Source organism: Desmodus rotundus, chromosome X (assembly GCF_022682495.2).
Source record: "Desmodus rotundus isolate HL8 chromosome X, HLdesRot8A.1, whole genome shotgun sequence".
Lineage (NCBI taxonomy): Eukaryota > Metazoa > Chordata > Mammalia > Chiroptera > Phyllostomidae > Desmodus > Desmodus rotundus.
The window spans coordinates 98,074,620-98,095,356 of record NC_071400.1 but is presented as its reverse complement, the minus strand read 5'-3'; the positions used below and the strand labels follow the sequence as shown (position 1 = coordinate 98,095,356).

Sequence of the window (20,737 nt, the reverse complement as noted above, 5' to 3'; positions counted from 1 at the left end):
TGGTGCATCTCTACATCTGAACACTGCTCCGCCATGTGGGTGAGCCTTAAGAACCCTAGGCAAAGTGAGAGGAGGCAGACAAGACATATCCCAGCGGGAGGATCCCAGTTAGACCGGCCACGTAGCCTAACGCTGAGCTCCAGTGCATGGGCAGCGCGGGCGTTTCCTAACCAGAGCCTATTGTGGGACTGCGAGTGGCTGTCCTTTGTCGCAGAGCGTGCGAGGGTCTCCCGTGGGCCTCGTCGGACATGGCGCGTGGCTGCTCCCAGGGGAGGGGGCGGGCTGTGCCAGCCTGTGGGTCCCACGCTCATGAACCCTTGTACTGCTTTGCAGCTCCCCCGGAGACGTGGCCACCATGAGCTTGCCTGTGCAGAGCGCGCGCCGCCAAGTGGCGGGTTTCGCGGTCGGCACCCTGGGCTGCATATTCTGCATGATGTCCATGGGCCTCACCGAGTGGCGCGTGTGGCACGTGGAGCACGCGCCGCCCTCCCCCGCGGGCCTGGCCTGCATTGGAATGTGGAAAGTCTGCATTTACCGCCACAGCAGGTACTCCGGCAGAGACATCGCCTGCCACCTGTACCACTACGCGGACACCTACCTGCCTCTGGACGTCCGCGCTGCCCAAAGCCTGCTGCTGGCCGCCAGCGTCCTGGGGCTCCTGGGCAAAGGGCTGCTCGTGTTGGCGCTGCGGCACGTCTTCGTGGGCAGCCTGCGCACGGACGAGGCCCACAACCTCTTTCTCACCGCGGGCATCCTGAAGGTCAGTGCTGGCACCTGCATCTCTGTGGCTGTGGTCTGCAACTACTGCTCCGTGGTCAGGGCGGCGGGCATCGCCTTCCCGCCCTCCTTCGCCCTGCCCTTCAAGCCGAAGGCACAGCACGTGGGGGGCACCTGCGGCGTGGCGGTGCTGGCCGCGCTCATGTTGCTGCTGAGCGGGCTGCTTTCCTTCTTCTACAAAGTGCCCCCCGAGAGCCAAGTGCATCCTGTCATTTCAGACATATGAAATTCGTGCTTGCGTCAGCTCTGCAAAGGCAGGTGTACCAGGTGTTTAGGGGGAGTGTGATCAGGATGCTCTAGAAAACATTTCCAAGGGCTGGAGACCGCGGCCAAGTGGCCCTTCGCTCTAGGAGCAGATGGGGCTCACGGGTTGCTTCAGGCCCTTTGGTTAAAAAAAAATTAAAAAGTACCCAAAGACCAACTGTCTACCTGTCTTACTGAATCCGAGTTTTAGTTATTGCTGAGTAAATAATAAGAGTTTCTGAGAACCTTGCATCTCTTACACTTCAGCTAAAAACAACAGACCTTATTTCCTGTGGCATGCTACTAATATGTATCATGGAAAATTTTCCAAATGTGCAAAAGTACAGTAGTATAAGGAATGCCCCCCAATTACCAAGATTCTGCCGTATCACCTTAATCTCTCCTTTCTTCCCCTCTTAATCTACAGGGTCCCGCAGAAGTAACGCCTGCTTGACTGTGGTTGGTAGGGTAATACTACGGGTGTAATAATTTATAGTTTTAATTTCAACATTTCACCTGAAATGTCATATAGTATACTTGGTGTAATATTGTTATGTTACAGAATTACATACTAATAATTTTGTAATTAAAGATTTTATGGTAAAAAGGGGTGTTATTTGTGCCAGACCCTATATTTTCCATTTTCCAAAGGACTTTATGTTCTGAGAATTTTATTTTAGATTTTGGAGAGAAACATCGATGTGAGAGAGAAACATGGACTGGTTGCTTTCCGTCGGCGCCCTACCTGGGGACTGAACCTGCAACCCGGGCATGTACCCTGACTGGGAATTGAACCCGTGACCTCTACGTTCGCAGGATAATGCCCAACCACCTGAGCCACACCGGCTGGGGCTTTCCAAAGGACTTTAAAGCAAATCCCAGACATCAGGGGTCTTCATTCCTATACATTTAAATATTACTGTCTAAAAAAATTGGACATCTCCTTGCATAACCATATTATACCTAAAAAAGTAACAATTATTTCTAGTGATCATCAAATACTTACCACAATTCTTAAATGCCTCAAAAGGAATTCTACAATTTTATTATTTTTTCACAGAATGCAGTCACCTTGCCTCTTAAGTCTTAATTTAAAGCACTTCCTCTACTACACTCTCTTTTTGTGTGTGTGTGTGTGTGGACAAAATAAAAAGAAAAGAAAATGGTGGTGGGAAAATGGAGACAACTGTACTTGAACAACAATTTTTTTAAAAAAGAAAAAAAAAAGACCGATTTATAGAAGACAGTGATTCAATTGTCCTATCTTTAAACTGATTACCTCTTGAGGTTTGATTAGATTCCGGGTCAGTGCTTTGAGGAAGAGTATTTCAAAGTTGCTGCCTTGTATCATTATCCCGATGACATATGGTAATTGTCCTTTTTAGTGATGCTGAGGTTAACAGGTGGACCCCGGAGGGGACAGCCCAATCCCTGTTGTAACTTTGATCAAACTCCCACCTCACCGGCCATCTACGGAATGATGTTCCTCGTTTGAATCAATTATTGCGCTGAGGGTTACAAGCGGTTGGTTGCCATCCAACGGGACCATGCTTGCCAGATTTATCAGCTGAGAGGCTTTTGTAAAGAAAAACTTTCCCTCACCACGTAGGACTCCTTGGTTATTCTAAAATTCAGCTCATATTAAAAAAGGCAAGGTAAGTGCATCATTTCCCCCCTCTATTTGTTCAATTTCTAGCGTAAGGAGGGAAAATGCCCTCGTTAACCTTTGGTGTTGGCCAGTGTATTTATTTTACACTTTTTTATCAGCATAGAAATCTATATAAATTCTAAATAATATGGTTCTATTTAGAAAACTGTAATAATTATCTAAAGCAAATATCATTATTGCCTCTGAAGCAGGTCCAAAGGTATTATTTTTAAAAATATATATATTATTCACTATGCTATTACAGTTGTCCCATTTTACCCCTCCCTTTATTCCCCTCCTCCCTGCACACCCCCTTCCACATGCATTTCTCCCCCCTCTTATTCCATGTCCATGGGTCGTACATATAAGTTCTTTGGCTTCTACACTTGCTTTACCATTCTTACTCTCCCCCTGTCTATTTTCTACCTACCATTTATGCTTCTTATTCCCTGTGCCTTTTCCCCTACTCCCCTCTTCCCCTTCCCCACTGATAACCTTCCATGTGGTCTCCATTTCTGTGATTCTGTTCCTGTTCTAGCTGTTTGATTAGTTCGTTTTTGGTTTTTTTAGGTTTGGTTGTTGATAGTTGTTAGTCTGTTAATATTTTACTGTTCATAGTTTTGATCATCTTCTTTGTCTTAGGTAAGTCCCTTTAACATTTCACATAATAAGGGCTTGGTGATGATGAACTCCTTTAACTGGATGTTATCTGGGAAGCACTTTTTCTGCCCTTCCATTCTAAATGAAAGCTTTGCTGGATAGAGTCATCTTGGATGTAGGTCCTTGCCTTTCATGACTTGGAATACTTCTTGCCAGCCCCTTCTTGCCTGCAAGGTTTCTTTTGAGAAATCAGCTGACAGTCTTATGGGAACTCCTTTGTAGGTAACTGTGTCCTTTTCTTTTGCTGCTTTTAAGATTCTTTCCTTCTCTTTCATCTTGAGTAATGTAATGATGATGTGCCTTGGTATGTGCTTCCTTGGGCCCAACTTCTTTGGGACTCTCTGAGCTCCCTGGACTTCCTGGAAGTCTATTTCCTTTGCCAGGTTGGGGAAGTGCTCCTTCGTTATGTTTTCAAATAAGTTTTTGATTTCTTGCTCTTCCTCTTCTCCTTCTGGGATCCCAATGATTCAGATGTTGGAATGTTTAAAGTAGTGCTGGAGGTTCCTAAGCCTCTCCTCATGTTTTTGAATTCTTGTTTCTTCATTGTATTCTGGTTGAATGTTTATTTCTTCCTTCTGGTCCAAACTGCTGATTTGAGTCCCATTTTCCTTTCCCCCACTGTTGGTTCTCTGTACATTTCCCTTTATGTCACTTTGCATAGCTTTTACTTCCTCCTCTTTTTTGTGACCATACTCAACCATTTCTGTGAGCATCCTGATTACCAGTGTTTTGAACTGTGCATCTGATAGGTTGGCTATCTCTTCATCACTTTTAGTTGTTTTTTTTTCTGGAGCTTTGATCTATGCTTTCATTTGGGCCATCTGTTTTTGGGGGTTTTTTTTTGGTCTCAGCTTGCCTGTTATGCAGTTGTGAGTCGAGCCATAGGTGCTCACTGGGGCAGGGCAACCCACATTGCTGTATGTGGGGGAGGGGCCTGAGAGGGAACAATGATGCTTGTTCAGCTCTCTGCCAGCTTGCAGTCACTTCCACTGCTACCCACAAACGAATTAGGCCCTTCTGGTGCTTATTTCTGGGTGGGTGATTTTGTGTATGTTCTAGGACCCTGAGAGTCCCTCCAATGGACTCTCCTGTGAGGCTGGGAGTTTCTCCTGCTGCCTCAACCCCAACAGATTTTTTCAGTTGGAGGTTTTGAGGCTGTATTTCTCTGTGCTGGAGCCCTGGGTTGTGCGGTCTCTCTTGCTCCCCAGTTGTTCCATCGAGTTTATTCACAGGCAAATGTGGGACCGCCCACTCTGCCAGCCACCTGTTTGCCTGCTCAGGTCCTCCAGCCTTCACCTTACCGTGAGTCCTCTTCACCTGGCTGCCCATCTCCGCCCTTCCTACTGGTCTGGATGAATGTTTCTTCTTTAACTCCTTGGTTTGTTGAACTTCCCTACATTTTGATTTTCTGGCAGTTCTCGTTTTTTTTTTTTTTAATTTTTTTGTGATTTTGGTGTGCAAGAAGGCAGTGTATCTACCTACACCTCCATCTTGGCTGGAAGTCCTAAAGGTATCATTCTTTTGAAGTCAGAAAATTTGTAGTAGAATGTACAAGGAAGGAAAAGTAGTCAAAACAAGTTTGCTGAGTGTCGGGAATTGTTACAAGAGACACACTAAGATACTGTAATGGAGTCTGAATTATAAAACATGCTGTGAGGAGTTCTGTTTATCAGTGCCCTGGAAGGTGACCCAGTGACCTTGGTAATGCAAGAACACCGGGACTCGGTTAACAGGACAAACTCTCTGAGGGGCACAGGCGGTAATGGACTCTACTTCCCCTTTCTCTAACTCTTTTCCTCACACTGATTTCCTCCCCCCCCCCCCCAAGATCGGTTTCATCCTGTCGAAGAATATTTGGCTTCATTTGTAACGTGGAGTCAGTAATATCCTGACTGCAGTCTGCAACCATTTAGCTGAAGTTGCTTAAGGATCAAACTTCTCAAAAGGGTCCCTCAACTAGTTAGCAGAGAGCACCAGAGGCTTGCAGGGGGACAAATTCAGATAATGCACGTTTGCTAAAGAGAGAAAAAGAACAGACAGTTTAAAATGGACAAAAAGGGCCCTGGCTGGGTATCTCAGTTGGTTAGAGCATCTTTGCAATATGCCAAGGTTGTAGGTTTGGTCCCTGGTCAGGGCACATACAAGAATCAACCAATGATGCATTGATAATTAGAACCACAAATCTCTCTCTCTCTCATCTCTCTCTCTCAAAACCAAAAACAAACAAACAAACAAATCCCAAGAAATCAATAAATAAAGCTTTGCAACTACCTCCTGTCTTTACAGAAAAGATTCTCAACTGCCACTGTGTTCCCCAGGAAACATTCAGCAATGTCTGTGGACATTTTCGTTGCCGCACCTGGGAAGGCAGGGCTGGACTGGGTGGATAGAGAGCCGGTTTGCTCTTAAACAGCCACAGTGCACGGGACAGCCCCCGCACCCCACCCCCACCCCCAAGAAATTATGCTGCGTGAGTGTCACCAGCACGAAGGAGGGGAATCTTGGAGCTGCCCCCTGGGATGGGTGAGGAGGACCATTGCTCACAGACACTGGAGAAAGTGACGGAAGCCAATCACTGCAGCTCCCACCAGCAGGTCCCTGTGTTGAGTATATCTGATGTTTTTCTATGGGGAGAAAAAAGAAAAATCAATTTGTTTTACTCCAGACTGAGAAAGAAAGTCTTAATATTTTTATGAGGATGATGCTAAGCGTATGTTAAGTTAGGCAAAATTGACATAATATTGACTCCTCTTCTTCAAGAACGTGGTATGTCTTGCCTTTGACTCAAGTTTTTAAATGTGTTTTGAGGAATGTGTAAAGCAGTTTTCTTTCCATTGGGTTGTTTCCAGAATGGGGATATTATGAAAAAAGTTACTGTACACAAGTGTGCTTGGACTTATGCATCAGTGCAAACTTTTGTCTCTCTGGTTACAGTGCAGCGGGAGGGCTGGGCCGTGTGGTGGGTCATTCCCACACCTTCCATCCATAGTCACTTACTCCATTCAGCATCTGTACTTATTTGTGGGTGGTGCTGGTATTTCTTCTCTTTTGGCGATTCGTAATACAACCACTCACATAACTGTTACGACATTTGCTTTAGAAGCATAGGTCTTGTTTATGCAAATCTCGGTAACTGCTCCCAGAGCCCCATGCAACAGGTGTATACCCTTGTGGGGAAAAAAGATGCCTTTTTCTCTCACATTTCATGGGTGGTCTAACTAACTTTAATGCCCTCGATTGATTACATTCCAAAATTATGCTTAAGGCCAACTCAGGAGGGACAAGAACCAGCTGCCTCACTCGCCCATGGCTTCTTTCAGCAAATATTAATTGGACGTCTTTCACGTGGGACGTGCCTCCCAAAACATTCTATCAAAAACCTTGGGGGCATAACACACACATGTCACAAACCTCTGCTTAATGGCTCACAGCTCTTCCAGTGTTTAAAAGGACTCCCTCCAAACTAAACAGATGACTTGGGGGAGAAGTCGTTCGTAGGTTAAAAATTAGACGTTCTCCCTTCAATCTCTCAGTCGCTCACAGAGGGTCCTGTGGAGTTCCCAGGAGAGAAACCAGAGGGCTGACCTGAAATGTCCTTCATCGCAAAACCCATTCAAGTCTGTGAGAGCACGGTGTTTGAGAACAATTTTCCCCATGACAGAAGTCTATCAGCTCTTTTATTTATTTATTTATTTATTTGTAGAGAGAGGGGAATGGAGGGAGAAAACGAGAGAGAGAGAGACAGAAGCATCAATCAGTTGCTTCTCATGTGCCCCCAAGTGGGGACCTGGACCACAACACAGGCATGGGCCCTGACCGGGAATCGAACCCACAACCTTTTGGTTTGCAGGCTGGTGTTCGATCCACCGAGCCACAGCAGCCAGGGCTAGTGTATCAGCTATTTAAATACGTGTTCTCAAAACACTGCCTATGATCCCAGGTAGGCTGGGTGTTCTGCTAAAATGTTCAATAGACCCTTTGCCTCTTTGGGGTTTAAACTCTTTTTTTAAATTGAGTTTATTGGGGTGACATTGGTTCACAAAATCACACAGGTTTTGAGTGTACAACTCAATGAAACATCATCTGCACACTCCACCATGTGCCAGATGTCCCAAGCAAAGTCTTTCCATCCCCATTTATTTCCCTGTGCCCACCTGCACATACCCCCCTTTCCCTCTGTGTCTATGGGTTATGTGTATATGTTTTTTTGGCTAGTCCCTTCACCTTCTTTCATTTAGTCCCCGCCCCCTGCTCCGCTGACAGCTGTCAATCTGTTCCATGTGTCCATGCCTCTGTTTGTATTTTGTCCGTTAGTTTATTTTGTTCATTAGATTCTACATATAAGTGAAATCCTGTGGTGCTTGTCTTTCTCTCACTGGCTTATTTCATTCAGCACAGTAATCTCCAGGTCCATGCATGCTGTCACAAAAGGTACGATTTCCTTCTTTTGTATGGCCACGTCATATGCCATTGTGTAAATGCACCACAGCTCTTTTATCCACTCATCTACTGAAGGGCACTTGGCCTGCTTGCAGATCTTGGCGATGGTAAATAATGTTGCAATGAACTGATTTGTAGGCAACCGGCTCTTCCTCTCTGATGGAGATTTTGTAAAATTGTGACAGCATTCTTTAGTAAGCGTCCTTTCCCTGCTGGCCGCTATTTGCATATGTCCTTAGAACTGGGAGGGAACCCCATAGTTTTGCATTTAGTTACAGATCCTGGCTTCCTTTGCATGTGTGTGAAGGAGCTGCATGACCTCTGAGTCCCCTTTGGACCTGCAGGGCTGGCCTTGGCCTCAGCCTTACCCATTCTCCATGCAACTACAAGAATGGTTTATAAAATGCTTCTTAGGTAAACATCTCATTTCCTCCAATGAAATCTTACCCTCATGGTAGGTCTACTTAAGGCCAACCTTACATATAGGGTTGAAAGAGGATGCGTGTTATTTGAGTGGATCAAACCACGGGTTACTTGGGAAAAAAAGAAGCTTTGGGGAGACACGGTTGTTATGAAGGTTGCTCGAATTGTCACCATGCAGAGGGTGGCACGTCTGCCAACTGGTGGTCACTGGGGGAAGTGATGGAACTGGTTTGGGCTGTGAAAAATAGTTTTTGATCTTCCTCTGCCTTCAGTCTCAACACAGAGCAAGGTGATGGATCCTGAAGGCTTTAGGCACAGAAAGCAAGGGGAGCCCTGGCTGAGGGGCTCAGCTGGTTGGAGTGCCATCCTGTAAACCAAAAGGTGGTGGGTTTGATCCCCACTCAGGCACATTACTTATGTTGCAGGTTCAATTCCCGGGAGGGGTGTGAACAGGAGGCAACCAATCTGTTTCTTGAAAATCAATAAACATATTCTCAGGTGAGGATTTTAAAAAAGGGGGGAAGGGGACCACCTTGGCAGGGTCTGCTTTAGGGTAGCAGGGAAGAAAATTTCAAGACCTTCTGAAGGACTTTTTGGAGAGATTTTTAAGGGCTACTCAGGTTATTTTTTTACAGGAATAAGGCAAGGCAACGTGTCCTCTGCATTTCCCTTTAGTGAAATACAATACCAAAGGTTCCATGAGGCCTGGCAGAGTCTCTTTCATTCTTCCTCCCCCAAGAAATCCTTCCAAGGGAAGCAGGAGCCAGAGGGTGCCTCCTGGTGTTTGGGCTGCAGGCAGACATGGAAGAGGCCAGGGCATGTGTTGTCGACACCAGGCAGGAAGGCGTCCCTGGTGATGGCACTCGCAGCAGGAGGCAGAGCAGAGTGAGTGGGACAGGTCACTGCTGGCCATGCCCATCTCCTGCCCCAGCCATCCCCTCAGTCCCAGCTTGGACTCCCTGGAAACACCCGCAGGTGACAGTTGTCAGAATGCCCAGGGGGTTGAGGGTCTCATGGTTCATGGGTCACTTTGATGTTTCTCTTCCTGGCAGTCCCCGGGTAGCCCTGGGGCCTGTGCAAGGCTGGCTAGAGCGACAGGAGGCTTGGTGTTCCTGGGACAGAGAGGACACTGAGCAGGTGGCTCCATCTCCCAATGCGGGATTGAAATGCAGGGGCTCCAAGTGGCTTTTCTCTGGTCAGAGGTGGCGCTGGGACAAATCCCTAGGTCTTCTCGATGCAGTCCATTGTCATCATAGTCAGAGCAAGTAATACTGTTAGCATCTGCTAGAGAGATTTTTTCTGACCCCGAAGGTCATTGTTCCCACAACTGAGGTGGCTGATTGGAGATGTCACACATCGTCACAATGTCCTCTTCATATTCTCCTTAAGACACCTGTTCTCCCTCTGGGAGACAGGTCACAGCAGATGGAAGATCACCCCTCTTGGCCTTGCCTAGAGTCCTCATCTCAGGGTATGGGTGAGGGGGTTCCCCCAACAGAGGCAACCAGGCCAGCCACGGTAGCATGCATGGCACTCTGGGAAATGTCAAAAGGCTACCAAGACTCCTGACTGGCCTCAAGTTCTATTAGAAACCTAAACATACAAAGCACAGATTTCCTCCTGTTGTTGAAGCATAGGCATGAAATTACAGAGAAAACATTGCCTTCTTCTTGAAATATCAATAAATTCCTCCTTGGCCCTGGCTGGGTAGTTCAGTTGGTTAGAGCATCATCCCGATACACAGAGCTTGCAGGTTCAATCCCTGGTCAGGGCACATACAAGACTCAACCAATGGATGCGTCAATAAGTGGAACAACAAGTTGGTGTTTTTCTCTCTCTTTTTCTCTTCCTCTGTTCCTAAAGTTAAATAAATAAATAAATAAATACATGTGTAGATAGACAAATTTCTCCCCATAGTAGCTGCAAACTGGAGACACCCTGCCCCTTCATCAGTGGAAGAATGGCTATACAGATTGGGTATGTGCCCACTTGCAGCACTACACAATAAACATAAACAAAGTGGTGCGGCACTAACAACACAGGTGGCTCTCAAAGACATGATGCAGAGCAAAGGGAACCCAAAGCTGGTGGGAAGGGGTGAGGGCAGAGGGGTCAGGCATTTGTGGCCCTTGCCTGGCAAGAGGCATGAAAGAATTTGGGAAGACACAGGAATATTCTGTCTCTTGATCTGAGTGGAGATTACAGGGGAACGCGCATACAAATTCCTTGACTGGCCACAGCGATCAGACAAGAAAAAGAAATAAAAGTCACCCAAATTGGAAAGGAGGAAGTAAAACTGTCATTGTTTGCAGACAACATGATAGTGTACAGAGAAGACCCTGCAGTCTCCACCAAAAAACTACTCAACCTGATAAGTGAATTTGGCAAAATAGCAGGATACAAAGTCAATATTCAGAAATCAAGGGCATTTCTTTTTTCAAAGATTTTACTTATTTATTTTTAGAGAGAGGGGAAGGGGAGGAGAAAGGGAGAGAAACATCAGTGTGTGGTTGCCTCTCATGTCTCCCCTAATAGCAACCCAGGCGTGTACCTTGACTGGGAATTGAACCGGCAACCCTTTGGTTCACAGGCCAGCATTCAATCCACTGAGCCACACCAGCCAGGGCATGAAATCGAGGGAATTTCTGTACATCAACAATGAAATAGCAGAAACAGAAACTAGAAAAAAAAATCCCATTACTATAGCAAAAAGAAAAATAAAGTACCAGAAATAAACTTAACCAAGGAGGCAAAAGAGCTGTACTTGGGAAACTACAAGACATTGAAGAAAGAAATTAAGGAAGACACAAATAAATGGATATATATACACATACATACATACACACACACCCCGCCCCCATGTTCATGGATTGGAAGAATTAAGATAATCAAAATGTGCATACTACCTGAACTAATATTTCAAAAATGTATGTAGAACCAAAAAAGACCCCAAATAGCCCCAGCAATTCTGAGAAAGAAGAACAAAGTAGAAGGGATCACAATACCTGGTATCAAACTATACTACAAGGCCACTGTAATCAAGATAGTCTGGTGCTGGCATGAGAGCAGACACATAAATCAATGAACAGAAGAGAGAGCCTAGAAGTAAACCCATGTCTCTACAGTCAATATTTGACAAAGGGGGCATGAGCATCCAATGGAGTAAAAATAGCCTCTTCAATAAATGGTGTTGGGAGAACTAGACTGGTACATCCCCCCAAATGAAACTATGCCACCAGCTTACACCATACACCAGAATAAACTCAAAATGGATAAAAGAATTGTAAGTTGTGACAACATATAAGTCCTAAGAGAAAACAGTCAGTAAAATTTCAGATAACCCATGTAGCAATATTTTTACCAATGTATCTCTTAGGGCAAGGAAATAAAGGAAGGAGTAAGCAGAAGGGACTACCTCAAATTAAGAAGCTTCTACATGACTAAAGAAACCAACATCAAAATGAAAAAGGGAACCAACTGTATGGGAGAACATATTTGCCAATGATACCTCGGACAAGGGTTTGATCTCCAAATATAAAAAGAACTCACATGGCTCTGCACCAGGAAGACAAACAATCCAATTAAAAAATGGATAAAGGACATGAACAGACACTTCTGCAAGGAGGGCATACAGAGGGCCCATAGACATATGCAAATTAAAACCACAATTAGATACCACCTCACACCGGTCAGAACAGCCATCATTAAATCAACAAACAACAAGTGCTGGTGAGGATGCAGAGAAAAGGGAACCCTAGTGCACTGTTGGTGGGAATGCAGACTGGTGCAGCCACTGTGGAAAACAATATGGAATTTCCTCAAAAAACTAAAAATGGAACTGCTTTTTGACCCAGTGAGTCTGCTGCTGGGAATATACCTTAAGAATTCTGAATCACCAATTCAAAAGAACCTATGCACCCCAATATTCATACCAGCACTATTTACGATAGCCAAGTGCTGGAAGCCTAAGTTTCCATCAGTAGATGTGTGGATCAAAAAAAACTATGGCACATTTACACAGTGGAATACTACACGGCAGAGAGAAAGAAGGAGCTCCTACCCTTTGTGACAGCATGGATGGAACTGGAGAGCATTATGCTGAGTGAAATAAGCCAGTCGGTGAAAGACAACACCATATGATCCCATCCATAAGAGGAACCTAGTGAACAAAATAAACTAGCGAACAAAACAGAACCAGAGGCATGGAAACATGGAACAGACTGACAGCGACCACAGGCAGGGGGTGGGGATAAGGGTGGAAAGAAGGGGAAGGGACTAGACAAGGAACATGTATGAATGACCCATGGGCAGGGACACCAGGGTGGGGAATGCCTGTGGGAGTGGGGGGTGGGCTGGGTAGAGAAGGGCAAAGGGGGAAAAACTGGGACGACTGTAACAGAATAACAATAAAATATTGAATAAAAAAATTCCTTGAGCTGCACACTCCAGATTAGTATGTTTCACTCTTTGTGAATTATACCTCAAGTAAAATATAAAACCCAAAGAAGTAAAAAATAAAAATTAAACTACAAAGCCTTGGCCCAGTGGCTCAGTTGGTTGGAGCACTGCCCCATACACCGAAAAGTTGTGGGTTCGATCCCCAGCCAGGGCATGTGGCTAGGTTGAGGGTTCAATCCCTGGTTTGGGAGTATACGGGAGGCAGCTGATTGATATTTCTCTCTCTCTCTCTTTCTTCCCCTCTCTTAAAATCAGTAAACATATCTTTGGGTGAGGATTAAAATTTGTTTAAATTAAATCTTATCAAATATGGTCAATGAAGAAACTTAAACTTTAAATAAATCCACAGGATTTTCCCACTTTCTCCCTACTTGCCATCTCCCATCTGCCTTTTCCCCCACCTTCTGCCCACTTGTATCCCAGGTTCATGCTTCGCGTTGTGAGTTTCTAGACGGAAGGGTTCGGTCAAAACTGTGTACATTTAGAAGTGTGAGCACTGACAGGTGGCAGCCACATTGAAGGGAGAGTAGAGGGTGGGGAGAGTAACACTGATCTGTGTGATGGGAACAGGACAAAGCCACGCCACACATGGGGGCCCCTGGCTGTGTGGATGCATGGCTGCTTGTCCAGGACCCTTCAGGAAGCCTTGTTCCTGCTGGCCTTGACCCTGGCTCCCACCACGACACACCTTTCTTACAATCCCTGAGGCTCTGCTTACAGTTCTCCTTAAGGCTCTCATGAATTACAATTACTCTTTGGTCTGGGACCTGAAAAAAGAAATTTGTATTCCAGAGAGACTTAACTTTTCAAGGGCGGGGTTGGGAGGGTCCATGAGACGCTGGCCCTTTAAGAAACCTCTCGTCAAGGACCAGCTGTGTAGCCATGGAAACGTAAGAATGCTTGGAGTTCCCTATTTCTGTTTAACCTTGGCAGTTACTACCGTTTGGGCCTCTGACAAATTCTCCCCCTGCCTTGTTTTATTCGTTGGGGAACCATTGTGGTTTGTTTATTTTTGCCCTGCTCAAGAAGAGCATGGCGATTTTTGCGGGAGGTGGGGGTTCCCTTTAGTTTCATCGTTTCGTGTGCTCTGTGGAGAGGTTACCCCTGTTGTGGGACGGTTCTGTCAAAGAGGTGAGCCCAGGATGACTTTGTTTGGACAGAAAAGAGCATCCTTGCTTCTGGGCCTCTTTGCTTGTAGCTTTGTCAAAGGAAGCCACCTGAGTATCTTTTGAGTGTGAATTATGACTCTCAACACTGGGTGATCTTGTCTCCACCCTCACATGTGCTTCGATGGGACAGTGACAGGGTGGGGGTGCGCGGGTGGGACAGCGAATGCCTAATGTGGACCTTAGAAATGGAAGGCATGGAGGTGCCAAACCACAGGGTCTCGCTCCTGTATTTTTAAAAATAATTTATTTATTTACTTTTAGAGAGACGGGGAGGGAGGGAGGGAGAAAGAGGAAGAGAAACACGGATCGGTTGCCTCTCCTGTGTGTCCTGACTGGGGACCGAACCCACAACCTAGGTGTGTTCTGTGCCTGGGAATTGAACCGGCGACCTTTCGCTTTGCAGTATGATGCCCAACCCACTGAGCTACACCGGTCAGGACAGAGCTATCTTTTTGTTGATAGTCTTTTGATGTGAATAACTGTCACCTGATATTAGGAGAGCCAGAAGGCTCTGTGCCAATGACGAGGGCCTTGGATCCCGGGTTTGCTGGCTGCATCTGTGTGACCTTGGCTAAGTTACTTAACTGGTCTGTGCTGAGTCTGGCTCCTATAAAATGGGGATCACAGCTGTCTACCTATCACTGTGTGGTCATGAGCACTGAATGTGTTAATATTCATAAGGTATTTGAAATAGGGCATGACCTGAGCAAAACACAAGGTCCATGCAGAGTTAAGTCTTCAGTGAGGGGCAGGGAGCAGGTAGGCTTTGTTCAGAGCCCCAGACTCTACCTAACCGTTCTTCTTCCACTGCAGGTGACTCATCTCTGTTTGGGGATTGCTTAATGTGGGCTGGACCTTCCCCTTCCCGTTCAACATTTCCTACTGCTACGAACAACATCTGCTGTGCTCCCATCTTCCTCAAAGCTTCACTCCTTCCACGTCCACAGCTGGTAACATTTTAAACTAAGAAACACGGAGTCTTTCAAGTTTAGTCTTCAGGGAAACACTTGGGAACTTGGGAACTTCCCAAGTGTGACGCTGCCAGCCTCGTGCACTTATAAGATGCATTCCCCAGACAGTGCAAGAGTGGGCACCCTGCTGGGGTTAGCGGGCTTCAGGGCAAGGAGGTAGGGGGTGGAGGGCGCTGAGTGCTTCTGAATGGGCACGTGCCTAAGGTCTCCCCTCTCAGCGGACCCTGCCTCACTCCTTTGAATTAATCAGCAGAGAGAGAAGCCCTTGGGCACACCGTTTTTCGATTAGCCCAGCAACTTCTTCCAGGGGTTCAAATCGAAAAGAGACCCAAATCAGTTGGTCCACAATCTAGAGTTTGCTTCGTAGAATGCATTTGCCTCATGCAAAATGCGTCAGAGTCTTTTGAACTCCCTCCCAAAAGAAGCCAACATCTAAAGGTGGAGTCTTGAGCAAGTGATGGGTAAGAAAGTAAACAGGTGTGACCTGTTGTATGCAACATATTATAGATGGTCAAGGTCATGCTTATTTTTCATTACAAAAGTACATGTGTTCTTTCATGAAAAACCATACAAATTACAGAAAAAATATATAAATAAGACTGAAAGTCTACCCCTCTCAACTCATCTGCCTAGAATTACTGCCTTGGTGAGCACCCTTCTAAATAATAATAATAAAAAAATTCGCATATCTACTTGTATCAATAAAGAAAATTACACCTGTTTTTCTTTTGACACAAATGATCATATCATATGTATTATTTATTCACTTCATGCTTTTTTTCAGTATAATGCAGAAATTTCTTCAGACAGTTTATTCTTGGTAATGGCCACTATATTCCTGCATGTAGCATAATTTATGTAAGCATTCCTCTATTAACAAACTTTTAGGTTATTTCCAATTTTTCTCTGTAATACATGGTGATAAAACTAACATTTCTCCACATACATTTTCACAATATAAGAGTTGTGAAAATCTTATTCTTGGGATCAAAGGTGGTAGAGGAGAGGTATGAACATTTCACCTTTTTTAAGTTATTGTCACATTGTGTTTCCAAAATGCCTGGCAATTCAATGCCCTCACCAGGGTCACAGATTTCTCGGCATCTTTTATTGTCATATCAAACATTTAGAACACTAACTGAAGACCAATCTGTATGTGAGCCCCCTAAATATAACTTAGAGATGACAAGCACCAGATGTAAACTTTCAGCATTCCATCAATGGCTCCTTGAGTCTGTTTTTGTTTTTTGTTTTTTTCCTTTGGTTGTTCCTGGCTTGACTTGGTGATGCCTTGGCCTCGTCTTCAGTGAACCCTAATCAATGCGCTTCTTCATCAAAAGGCTGGCCCTGGTCCTTAGTTATGTGTCCTGGGCTTGCAGCTTAGGCATAGCCTTCAGCAAATCCTGGCGTGTGTGGGAATTTGACAGCGATGTTATTCCCATGATGTACATTGGACTTTGGGAAATTTCCTACGTGCAAAGAATTAACATATCTGGCTATGTGCTGAAGTTGCCCGTGCATGCCGCATTCAACGACAGCTGGGACATTCCAGACGAAATCTACTATGGGCAGGATCTCATGTTGCTGGCAAACTTTATGACGCCGGTCACGTTGTACTTTGGCTCCCTGGCCGTGTGGGCCAGCTGGTCCAGTGCTCTGTACCCAGATTTCTTCCAGGTCTGCTACAACATATCTGCCTTGTTTCTCTTCTTCAGCTGCTTTTGCATCACTCTTACCACGGGCTGGAATTTCATCGTCGACATTTACGGCGAGACCACCCTTGAGTTCCCACTTGACTTCCCGGTGGGAAGAGAAATGGTAAAAGTGAAGTACATTTCTTACGTGTTGCCGCTGGGCGTCATATCGGCCAGCCTCGCGCTAGTGAGTGCCCTGATGTTCTCCTATGAATGGTATTCAAACATACAGTGGTTCCAAATGAAGCCAACTCCTATGCTGACAGATTCAGAAAAAGAGGTCTGAATGCAGAGCCTTCTCTTTGGAATGGCTGAGGCGATTGTTTTCTTCAGGACATTTCCTATGTACACATCCTATTTTCATCATTCAGACATTCCCAATAAAAGACACTTGGTTTCCCAGGGCGTGTCTGAAGTTTATGTGCTCATTTCCTGCTCTTTCTGCAAAACTATTCCTTTCTTTCAAGGTTTTCATGTCCTGAAATCTGTAGGCAAGTATATTCTGTAGAGACGGTCAACATTCAAAGGCAGGCAAAAAGTGCCGGCATCTGCCTGTGGGCACACAGGCACAGTATCAATGAACACAACCAAGTCTGATGTTGTAAATAAGCTGACATACGATCATCACATTTAAAGCTTACAGTCCTGGCTTGTGTGGCTCAGTGGATTGGGCACTGGCCTGCGAACCAAAGGGTCGTCAGTTCAATTCCCAGTCAGGGTACATGCCTGGGTAGTGGGCCAGGTCCCCACTAGGGGGCATGCAGGAGTCAATGACACATTGATGCTTCTCTTCCTCCCTTTCCCTCTGTCTAAAAATAAATAAATAAAATATTTTAAAAATAAAGCTTAGAAATCTTCAGGACATCCTAACCGGTTACATTACAGTAGGGTCTCTCCACCTCACCACAGCTGAAACTTTAGCCTGGGGTTCCTTGGGGGGTGAAGGGCCGTATGTACATTCCAGGGTGTTTAGCAGCATATGTGGGCTCTACCCAGTAGATAGTGGTTGCACCCTTTTCCCTCCAGTAGAGACTGAACAATGACTCCAGACATTTCCTAATGTCTTCTGGGGGACACAAAATTGCTCCTCATCAAGAACTGCTGGGGGAGACTTCTGGCCAAGAAGGAGGTGTAGGTAGATACGCTTTGCCTCCTCACACAACCAGAAGAAGGACAGCAACAAATTAAAAAAAATAATAATAACCAGGACTGCCAGATATAGAAGTGTATGGAGGTCCGAAAATGGAGGAGTTAAAGATGAAACATTCATTCAGACTGGTAGGAGGGGCAGTGATGGGCAGCCGGGGTGGAGAGGACTCACAGCCAGGCAGCAGCTGGTGGACTGGGTGGTCCCACATTTGTGTGTGGATAAACCAGGAGGAACAAATGGGGAGTAGGAGAGACCACGCAACCCATCATTCCAGTGCGGGGAAATAAAGCCTCAAAACCTCTGACTGTAAAAATCGGTGGTGGGAGAAACTCCCAGCCTCACAGGAGAGTTTGTTGGAGAGACCCACAGGGTCCTAGAAGGTAGACAAACCCACTCACCTGGGAATAAGCGCCAGAAGGGCCCAATTTGCTTGTGGGTAGCGAGGGAAGGACTGAAAGGGGGCGAGAGCCGAGCAAGCAGCATTGTTCCTTCTTGGACCCCTTCCCCACATACAACACAGTGATGGGGGTTGCCCTGTCCTGGTAACACCTAAGGCTCTGCCCCTTACTAGTATCAGGTGTGTCTAGACAATAGCTTCTGGCAGGAGCTCCCTACACCACCGATGTCCCGGCTGTCCCCTTCTGGCTGTCCCCTCTGGGCTGTCCCAGCAAACATGCCCCAGTACCAGGCACTCTCTTGGCACATTGCCCAACAACTAAGGGCCCAGGCTTTGAGTCAGAAAGAGCTAGGTTCAAATTGTCCCTCTGCCATGCATGAGTTATGGGACTTGGGGCAAATTGCTAACACTTTGTGAGTGGCAGTTCCCTCACTGACAGTAAGATGACCTCATGGAGCTGTGGCAGGGTGAAAGGACCGTGTATGCTGTGGCACAGTGCTGGCCCATAGGACCAGCCCAGCAAACTATACCAGCTATCATGGGTGTGACCAGCCCCATGCATGGGACAGTGGAGGCCTTCAGACTGGCCAGGGAGACTGGGAAGAAAGGGCTCTGGGGAGGGTGGACATTTAAAGCCACACTGGAAAAGGAGGAGCCTGTAGCCAGGGCAGGGGTGAGGGGATGCCAGGGTCTGGAAACTGTTCCAGGAGAGGAGGAACAGGTCGTGCAAAGGCCCAGAGGTAGGAGCCTAACTGTTGGACCTGGGAGCGGAGGAGATGGGTGGGATGTGGTGAAGGACATGGCTGGAGACAGAGCCCTGCTGCCTGTCATGCTCCCAGGTGGCATCCAGAGGGCTGAGGGCAAGTGGCCGGAGAGCCACCAGAATTCGGGGAGAGCAGAGCCGGGGCGAGTGGCTGCTGCCAGGGTGGGACAACAATGTGTAGGTGGTGGGGCTGAGCCAAGGACATGGCAGGCGGCAGAGGGAAGAGGGACAGATCAAGGAGGCAGAAGTGCCAGCACTGGGGGTTGTTGAGAAATAGAGGATAAGCAAGTGTGGTGACGAAAGACAAAACCCATGCATCTCCTTTGAGCAACTTATGCACTCACTGGCCTGTCCTGTTGTGCTTGAGCTTTGAGTGAGACCACTCAAAACTAGACTTGGAAGATCTTGGCTGACAAATGCACCTGAAGTCTCCAATTGCCTGGTGATACGGACCCACCAGTTTGGATAACTGTGAGCAGACTGTTATTTCAGAGGGTGTATTTATAGATCCCAAACCAAAGTGAGGGCAAGAACTCTACTGGGCCAGTGAATGGGGCTCAGCTAGGACACTGTCAAACCAGGATGGGGTGCCCCACATCCATGAGGATATACACTGCCATGTTGTTTGCATCACCAGCTCCCTGAACCATCTGAACTTGGTCGGAAGTCAGGAAATGGCTTAATTTTTCTCCTAAAATTACGTGGATGAACCTTGGAAACATGATGCGAAGGGAAAGAAGGCAGGAGCAAAAGGCCATAATGATAGGGTCCCATTGGCAGGAAATAGAACAAATATGGCAAATTCAGAGAGGAGGAAGGTGGGCTGCTGGCTACCAGTGCCTGGGAGGGGGGACATGGGATGCACAGTGACTGTTCATGGGAGAAGGTGTGCTTTTGTGGTGACAAAACTTCTAAAACTGACTGTGGAGATGTTTCACTGTGAATACCCGTGTACTAAAAACAGCTGAATCGGACTTCTGGTCAAGATGGAGGCATAGGTAGACACACTGTGCCTCCTCACACAACCAAAAGAAGGACAACGACAATTTAAAAACAAAAAACAACCAGAACTGCCAGAAAATTGAACTGTAAGGAAGTCCGACAACCAAGGAGATAAAGAAGAAACATTCATCCAGACTGGTAGGAGGGCCGGAGACGGGCAGCTGGGGTGGAGAGGACTCGCGGCAAGGTGGTGGCTGGTGGACCCAGCGAGGTGGCGGATTGTGGAGCGGGGTGGGCAGAGCTGCAGCTGTCCAGCGAGGCAGTAGCTGGTGGATTGGGTGACAGATCGCGCAACCCAGAGCTCCAGCGCGGAGAAATAAAGCCTCAAACCTCTGACTGCAAACACCTGTGGGGGTTGAGGCAGCAGCGGGAGAAACTCCCAGCCTCACAGGAGAGTTCCATGGAGAGACCCACAGGGGCCTAGAACGTACACAAGCCCACCCACCTGGGAATCAGCACCAGAAGGGCCCCATTTGATTGTGGATAGTGGAGGGAGTGACTGAAAATGGGCAGACAGTGGAGCAGGCACCACTGCTCCCTCTTGGCCCCTCCCCCACATACAGAGTCACAGCGCAGCAACCAGCGTTACCCCGCCCTGGTGAGCACCTAAGACTCCGCCCCTTTACGGAACAGGCATGCCAAGACACACAAAAATGGCCCAAATGGAACAACAGATCAAAGCTCCAGAAAAAATACAACTAAGCTATGAAGAGATAGCCAACCTATCAGATGCACAGTTCAAAACACTGGTAATCAGGAAGCTCACAGAATTGGTTGGATTTGGTCACAAATTAGATGAAAAAATGAAGGCTATGCTAAGAGAAACAAAGGAAAATGTACAGGGAACCAATAGTGATGGGAAGGAAACTAGGACTCAAATCAATGGTGTGGACCAAAAGGAAGAAAGAAACATACAACCAGAAAAGAATGAAGAAACAAGAA

The 20,737-nt window shown here is 46.5% G+C and overlaps 1 protein-coding gene across 1 annotated transcript; it reads left to right on the top strand.

Annotated features, from left to right (window-relative positions):
• Positions 1–274: 274 nt before the first annotated feature.
• On the top strand, positions 275–1,494 carry CLDN34 (claudin 34). Its single transcript, XM_024569841.4, has one exon. It carries the CDS (start codon positions 356–358, stop codon positions 1,001–1,003), a length of 648 nt encoding a protein of 215 aa, XP_024425609.1. The 5' UTR covers positions 275–355; the 3' UTR covers positions 1,004–1,494.
• The last annotated feature ends 19,243 nt before the right edge of the window (positions 1,495–20,737 follow it).